At 41.8% G+C, this 7,942-nt stretch overlaps 1 protein-coding gene across 1 annotated transcript; it reads right to left on the bottom strand.

Moving 5' to 3' along the window:
- Positions 1 to 1,052: 1,052 nt before the first annotated feature.
- Positions 1,053 to 7,900, bottom strand: LOC112564850 (transmembrane protein 177-like). The gene is made up of 3 exons (XM_025239922.1): positions 7,825 to 7,900; positions 6,722 to 6,925; positions 1,053 to 5,923 (listed from the first exon to the last, which is right to left on the bottom strand). Exons 1-3 carry the CDS (start codon positions 7,825 to 7,827, stop codon positions 5,162 to 5,164), a joined length of 969 nt encoding a protein of 322 aa, XP_025095707.1. The 5' UTR covers positions 7,828 to 7,900; the 3' UTR covers positions 1,053 to 5,161.
- Positions 7,901 to 7,942: the final 42 nt, after the last annotated feature.

Genomic DNA, 7,942 nt, shown 5'->3' with positions numbered 1-7,942 from the left:
CTTTCAAATTCATGACATTGAGGAGAACACTATTCGGAAAGTACGGGACGAATAAAAACGTTGAGAGAAACAATACTTTGCGCCTGTGTATTTTCTAAGCTGACCAGCACTCGGACAGCGTGAGGCACACACACGGTTCTGCATACCAGGGTTATTTTACGTTTCTAATGTTGCGTCTTTTGTTTTGTTTGTTGTTGTTGTTTTATAAATTTTATCATCCAAGAGAAGGAAATATTGAATGTTTTCATTAGTTATCGGGTTTTTTTTTCATTTTACTTTTAGTGACTTTAATTTATTCTCAAAGGCCGAATTAGGGGAGATAACCTATAGTTTACTGTTACCCGTCACTCTTGATTTGGCATTTAAGTCTCATACACAATTAAATTTAAAAATTTAATATTGCATTGTCACCGTAAATGACACTTTTTCGGTGGAAAGGTAGTCCAGTGTAAATGAAAGTGTTCTCATTTAAAAAAAAAACCTATATATAGGCTGTAACTTTCAAATATTAGCGAGTCAACAGGGGCTGGGAACCAATTAAATCTATTTCCTTTATTTCTTACAGGGAAAAAATATTTGGGATAACGAATAACTTTCCAGAACGGAATGTGTTCGTTAAGCGTTCCACTGTAGATGATTTTTTAAAAAGTGTGCATTACTTCCTAATAGAAAAAGTTTTTTTAATCAACTTTTCTGCATATTATTTAATTTTTGAAAAATTTAGTAATTATGTGATTGAGTATAAATATTTTTTTTTTCCTTTTCATGACAACAGCTCGTGAGACACTGAATATGATTCATCCACTGTTGAAATTCCATCCGCTGTCTGAAGCTTCAAAACAATCTAGGACAAAGGCTCGTCGATGCCAATGGACTAATTTAATATTCCTTTGAAATAGTTTAAAAAAAACACAAAACTGCGGTTTTAAGTAATTTACCAGTGTGACTCAATTTTGTTTGATGTAACATTGTGGCTTTGTAGCCGAGTGGTGGGGGTTGTGGTGTGGCGACAACGTACTTCCAACACACAAATAAAGGCAGGGACAGTGAGCAGGTGTGCGACCCTTTAATACACGGGCTTGTACAATGGCCAAAGCGGTGTTGCATCGCCATAGGCTCTAAAAATCAGACTGTCTCTTCTCTGTCACATGTCTGCGCTCCATCTCTGATGCGCCGACGTCTTCGCTGGTTTCGGCTCATCTCGGAAGGCTAACTTTCCGCGATGCTCCTATACTGCCGGGGCAGTTAGCAGCTTTAACCCGAGCCAATCACTGCCGTGTATTCTCTCTCGCGATGCTCCTATACGGCCGGGCATTAGCATCTTTAACCCAAGCCAATCACTGCCGAGTATCATCTTTCGCGATGGCTCAGCAGGTCCCACCAATAACAATCATCCGCCGGCCCTTGCAAAAACTAACAACAAGCGCCGGCCTATCGGCCCCTTACATCCCCGCCGACCCTTTTTCTAACAGCGTCCTCACCGATAAGCTTTAGCTAGCAAGACTAGGGCCGATATACAAGCTCAGCTAATTATGCTTGCCACCGGGGACCTCCAATATTTTAAACCTCAAAAGAAGAGCTGTTGCTGCCGAGATGTGCATGCCATCAAGGTTTTAAGCAACGCGCCTGGTCACACCAGCAGCTGGTATTATTCACCCAGCAGATTTGCCTTTAAACAAAATATCTGAACTTCGCCTAACCGCTGAATCTGGCCGACTGATTATCGTTCTCTCTGCTGCTGGGGCACGATGATATATATAAGGGCAGGCATTCCGTCAATCTGTCCCGTGTGTCATTCCCGTCAATGGCATTTCGTAGTCACAGCAGTGGGAAAACGAAAAGAAAATGAACAAAATAAACAAACTAATCAATACTTACAACATATGTACGTGTTATCTACATTGTCAATGCATAGTGTCACACAAAACAGTTTTCTACACGTGTGAGTTTCATGCCTAACTGCAACCCGCTGCGATCTGCGCGGCTGAGGTACTACAGGCACTGTCACTTCTGGCACCACAAGCACTGTCACTTCTGGCACCACAGGCACTGTCACTTTTGGTATCACAATAGTTCTGGCTTGGGTGGGAGAGTAGCATACCAAAACGGCGTTTCTGTCACTGTCGTTGTCCTGACAGTTCGGTGCCTCCGGCAGTTGAATGTCCTCTAATTGAGAAGACGGCTTCGCTGCTATGATGTCGTTCCTATCGAGGGTGAGTGCAGGGCCCCAAACAAAAGGCCTGTGTACACAGCACTGTAATCCCCAAATGGCCGGTGTGTGATATTACAGGTACTCCAGCTGCTTCGCCCATGGAATATATCCCGTTGAAGTCCTGCTTGACACTGCCGTCGTTGTGGTTGCCGTGGTGTGGTCGGCGCGACGGTAGCGCCATCTGGTCTCGGTGAGGGCAGTCTGTGATGTTCACGATGGTGATAGCATTGGTGATGCAGTTTGGGCATCGGCCCGTGCAGACACGTGGTTGCGGTGTGGTTGGCAAAGTCCCCGCAGTTGCAACACCTGATTGTTTTGAAACTTTTTCCTTGAAATCGGCCGGCGATCACTACCCCGGCATTCCACTCTTCCGACACCACAGACGAATGTTGCTTCAACGCCTTTGTATGACGGTCTGGATTCAAATTATACCACTTCACCTTTGCCTAGGCTTCGAAAGCCTGCTCTGTGGATAACTGACTAGTGGACGTCTTGACCGCCATGATCAGGTGTGGTGAACCCCAATCCCTTTGCCACGTTAAATTACCCGCAGAAACCTCGCCTTCTGCCCCCTCCACCATCGCTGTCATGGGGATATCTGGATTTCTGGCCCTCCCGTTGTCTTGTCTGCTGTCGTCGCAGATATTTCTGTTTGTGCTGACAATCAGCCTCGAAGGGGGAAATCACTTTGGGTTTTTTTTATTGTGAAGCTGGGAGGCCGCCTCCATCTCCAGCTGTCTGACTCGTGTAGTCACACGATCTATCTCATCTTCCCTGTCATTACACATCTCTGTCTCTACAAGTCGTTCCGTCTTAAGGATAACGACAAAAGAAGACTCATAGTCAGCCAGATGTCACATCGAATATGGTAATTTTTAAGCCCTTTGACAAAGCGGGTCGCCAGGTGGGTATTGGACACGGCGTCGCTCTGCAGGCTGTTCGTTTTCGCCAGTAAATTCCGGAGCATCGCGGCATATTCGATGACCGCCTCCTCACGCCGCTGTCAGCGGTTATAAAAACTGGCAATGACATCGACAACATCTTTCCGCTCGCTGTATGCCTTCATCAGGACATCCAAGATCTTTTCCGGCGTATCTATCATGTCATGAGGGAACATCAGAGCTCGCGTCTGGCAGGTCCCTCAAGCGCGCTCAGGATATAACCACACGCCGCATTCTGAGGCATCGGGTTTATGGCGAGAGCTAACTCGACCTAGCTGGAACGAATTGACTTTTGCTGTGGGGTGAAATGACCTATGACCGTGACATATGTATCAAAGAGACTAGTGCTGTTTGTCTAGTAGGATATATCCACTCTCCGAATGGAAGCTGACCAACATACAAGGGTCGTTTAGAAAGTTTTAAGCCCCACCCAAAACCATAGCTGAAACTTTTTTGTAGTGGTAACACACAATCACTTCTTATAAAACTAGAAAAATTAATATAGATTTCTGTTTTGTGTGGGTGAGGCCCATACGAAGGTGAAGGGTAGTGCGACAAATCTCAAAATGGACAAAACAGGGGCCCCAGCAGTCATAAAGTATGCAAAACAAAGGTATCACACCCAAGAAAATCCATGACATGGTATAGACACTTGCTGAGGACTCCTCTTCCTATGCAACTGTTAAGAAGTGGATGCTGAATTCAAGCGTGACAGGGTCAGGTCGTCCAAAAATTTCAACCACTGATAATCGTTAATGCCATTCACCAAATGGTTTTGGATGACAGAGGTCTTACTGTCCAGCAGACAGCTAAGTCCATAGGCTTTAGTTCTGGTTCAGTCCACACTGTTTTAATTGAAATCCTGGGGATGAGCAAGCTGTCTGCAAGAAGGGTCTCAAGAATGCTAACGCCAGAGCCATGCTGACATTTCCAGAACACTTCTGACTCACTTTAAGGCTGCCCCTGAGAATTTCTACCACAGATTAGTAACTCAAAATGAAACATGGGTTCATCACTTCGAACCTGAATCAAAGATTCAAAGCAAACAGTGGAAACTGGTTCTCCACCTCCAAAAAAACTGAAGCAGGCAGCAAAGGTTGGCAAGGTGATGGCTTCTGTAGGCGTAATCATGCAAAAGGGAAGAACTATTAATGGATAGCACTATGCATCAGAATTAGTCAAGTTGAAATGCAGAGGGAAGCTGAAGGCAGATGTGCTCTTGCTCCAGGATAATGCACCCGTTCACTCTCCTCAGGTTGCAGTAGTTGAAACAGCCCCTTACTCACAAGACTTATTCCATCTCACTTCTACCTGTTTCCTAAACTCAAATCCCACCAATGAGGTCGCTATTTTTTGAAACAAGGATGAGGTCACGTGCAGTGGAGGAATTTTTGATACTCCAGGATGCCCCCTTCTTCCATGATGGGACTGCAATGCTTGAACATCGTTGGACCAAGTGCATTGATGTCAAAAGGGACTATAAAGAAAAGTTGTAAAAAACTGTCTCGTTTCTGCAACTCCTTCTGGGTGAGGCTTAGAACTTTTTAACGACCTTCAGTGTTAATAGATTTATCAGTGTCTTAATTTTTAGAACATTAATGTTTGAAAAATATCCGATAAAATTTACTCTATTTGCTGCGTGGATACATCACAGTGACAACATGATCAAACATTGCTTTATTAACAAAAAATATTTTTTATCAGAAGAATCAACTTTTTTCCCAACATGATAAGCGCTGTTAATTTTTACTTCAGTTTGTCTTATGCTTATATAATCTTATTTTTCAACTGATAATCTTTATTGAGTAGTCCTGTAACCTTTAGGTTGTTGTGAAGCAAGACTAGATTTATTCTGTGGACATTGTTTTTCCTTTCTCTCTCTTTTTTTTCGTGTCAAGACGACAACACCTGCTGCCTTTACTTCTCCAACTCCTTAAGAAATTTGTTTTTAATACTTTAATCAGCAAACATCTTGGATACAAGACACAATTTTGTGACAGCCATATGTTTATGCAGGCTCAGCAGCAGGTGTTGTGCTACTGGAGCAATTTTGTTGTTTTCCCAACTCCACTAGCATATCTCTACGAGATGTTAAAGGAACAGAAGGACTTCTCCAATAATGAACATCATTTCCATAAGCTGTGTAGCGTCTAGGCCCATCTGGACCCATTAAGGTTCTCAGAGCAATGTTTCGTTCTAAAAGTTTGGTGTAGAACTCTGCTCCTCCTTCAGTGTATTCTTTGCCTAGCTTGCCTGCCTGCCTGTCCACCTTGCGGTCTCTGTACCATGAATAAGTATCTGATGCAAGGCAATATACTATAGCTCCTATGCCTGTAAAGAATCCATATAGAATAATACGAGCAGGCAAAGTTGTTCTTTGGGGCAATCGATTTAGTCTGTTTACTGCAAACCCAAGCCAGTATGCAATAAATGCACTTCCCCCAACAAATAATCCTCGCAAATGTACATGGTGAGTATGCAAGTAGAAAAGTTCTCGAGCAATAGCAAACTTTCGTGCTTTTTCACTCAGGACCAGTGATTCTTGAAGGCTACGCCCAGCTGGAGTGTTCCAGTCTATAGGCTTATTGTTAATTGTTATTTTCTCTTTGTCAATGTCATCAACTGACCGATACATGAAGTTTATAGGGATTCCAATGATTCCCCCAGGCTTAGTAAAAGTGGATCCCCGATGAACTATATCTTGGCCATAGGCACTAAAAAACTCCACGTTGGCTTCACTGACTGGATCCCATCTGACTTTGTCCAAGATCTGTGGTAAAGAGCAACAGAGCAAACTGCCAATGAACTTGATATTTATAGCATTCTGCTCTTTTTACAAGTTTTTGTGTTTCACAATATACAGGGACTGGTTAAAAATGTCAACAAAAAGTCATGGAAATTTATGATGCTATCAATGTCACAAAGGCCACTGCCCAAAAATCCCAGTGGCTATTATGAAACACAAATACTTAGCAACTTGCCCTATTGGATTAATAAAGTTGTATTGTAATAATGGGTTATGTGGACACAGAGGCTGGAAACATAAAGGGAGAATGATAAGATGACAGAAAGAAACAATAGATAAGAAGATGGAAGCTGATGGTGACTGCAAACATATCTGAATATTGTCAGTTCTAAATACACATCTATCCTTTCTAAGTTTATTACACATAAAGTGTTTATACCTTAGATAAGAAACATTTCTAAGGGTTTATGACCTATAACATAAATGCAATCTCCTATTCAGAAGCAGGTGGAAGGGAACTAGTCAAGTATCTGGCCCTGAAAATGGGTGCCATATTATTTGCAGAGAAAGAATAGCATGCCCAAGATGAGATCTAAACACAGGACAGCTGATAAACACTTAGCTGGTGCACTAGGTTGTGTCATTTAAAAGTTCAGCAACATACAAATGTCATGCATTTTGGAATCACTAAATGTAAAAAATTTATTTGTTTAATGTAAAGATGTTGTAGAAAAGCATGTGAATACACTTTTAAGCATGCCATAATAAAACATATTTGAGGAAAAATATGCATAAATCTAGAGCAAAAATTCTGGTTCCAACCTCTTGCCCAATCCTTTTACAATCTGCATCCACACTTAAAGGCTCCCCATTTTCGTACATTTGCAGAACCTGCATGTATCGCTTCAGACCCCACTGATGTGGATAAATAACAGCCACATAAAGCCCAGCTGTGCCAACAGCAGCCACATACTGCATGTTGGACTTCAGAATTGTCAGAACCATCCTAAAGACTTGTCTTCCTGCCTGCAAGAAGATTATTAAGAACTGAAGCTACAAAAGCTCAGATAAAAATACATAATAAAGGCAATAAGCTTATGCAAATTAGCTCTAATGATTCACTTTCTTATCTCTATTCCCCAAAATGTAATTTATTGAGAAAAAAAATTCAGTTTAAATATCTAACAGAACAACTAGCTTACCTACTGTATGATAAACACTTCAGCCTGACAAGAAGCTTCTAGATACTAGTTGCTTGCAGACTTACAGAATCAAAGTAAAAAATAAACAGTACTAAGTATACAGCATTTTGGCAGAAAAATTCGGTAGAGTCTTACTGGAAATCTAATTCTCTTATTCTTCAAATGTTTTTTTTAATAAATCTAACAATAACCAATATGCACCCTGAATATAAATTATTGGTCATACACAGCTCGATCGGTCAACTCGCCAGAAATACGACTGCTTGGGAGGCATATAATACGGGAGCCACTTTACACCTGAATAAAAACCCCATAAATAACCGAGGGTTTTGGACACCTCCAAACACAAACTTAAAAAGACCTGGAGCGAAGGATGAACTTCTTAAAGGCCATTAAGCTAACAGTAGCACTACCAACCACTCATCGAAAACAGAGGATATTGATGAAAAACAATAAGAAAAAGAAGAAGATACTTTATTAAGCAAGAAATCATATTACAACCACTGCTCAGGACAGTGTTATTGACTCGGGTACAACCATGGACGTGGGTACAACGACCGAATCTCCCTGGACGTAGCAGTTTTCAGTAAATATTGCCATTGCTTGGCAATGTTTATTCTTCCTACGAGCGCATCTAAAACTTCCAGTAGACTGCTTCATAAACATAACAAATGTGTGTTGTAGAAATAAATCCATAAACTAAATTTTAAAGAAAAAATGCACCATTTCGGCTACTGTAGCTGAAAGCAGTGGACTACAAGGTGTTTCTCAAGGTGTCCTCGCGGAATCGAACTTCCGGTTCCGAGTGTCCTTATTTGGGAAAAGTCGGCAAAGTCCGGCA

The sequence above is a fragment of the Pomacea canaliculata genome, linkage group LG5, assembly GCF_003073045.1.
Source record: "Pomacea canaliculata isolate SZHN2017 linkage group LG5, ASM307304v1, whole genome shotgun sequence".
NCBI lineage: Eukaryota > Metazoa > Mollusca > Gastropoda > Architaenioglossa > Ampullariidae > Pomacea > Pomacea canaliculata.
This window is presented reverse-complemented; position numbering and strand designations above follow the sequence as displayed.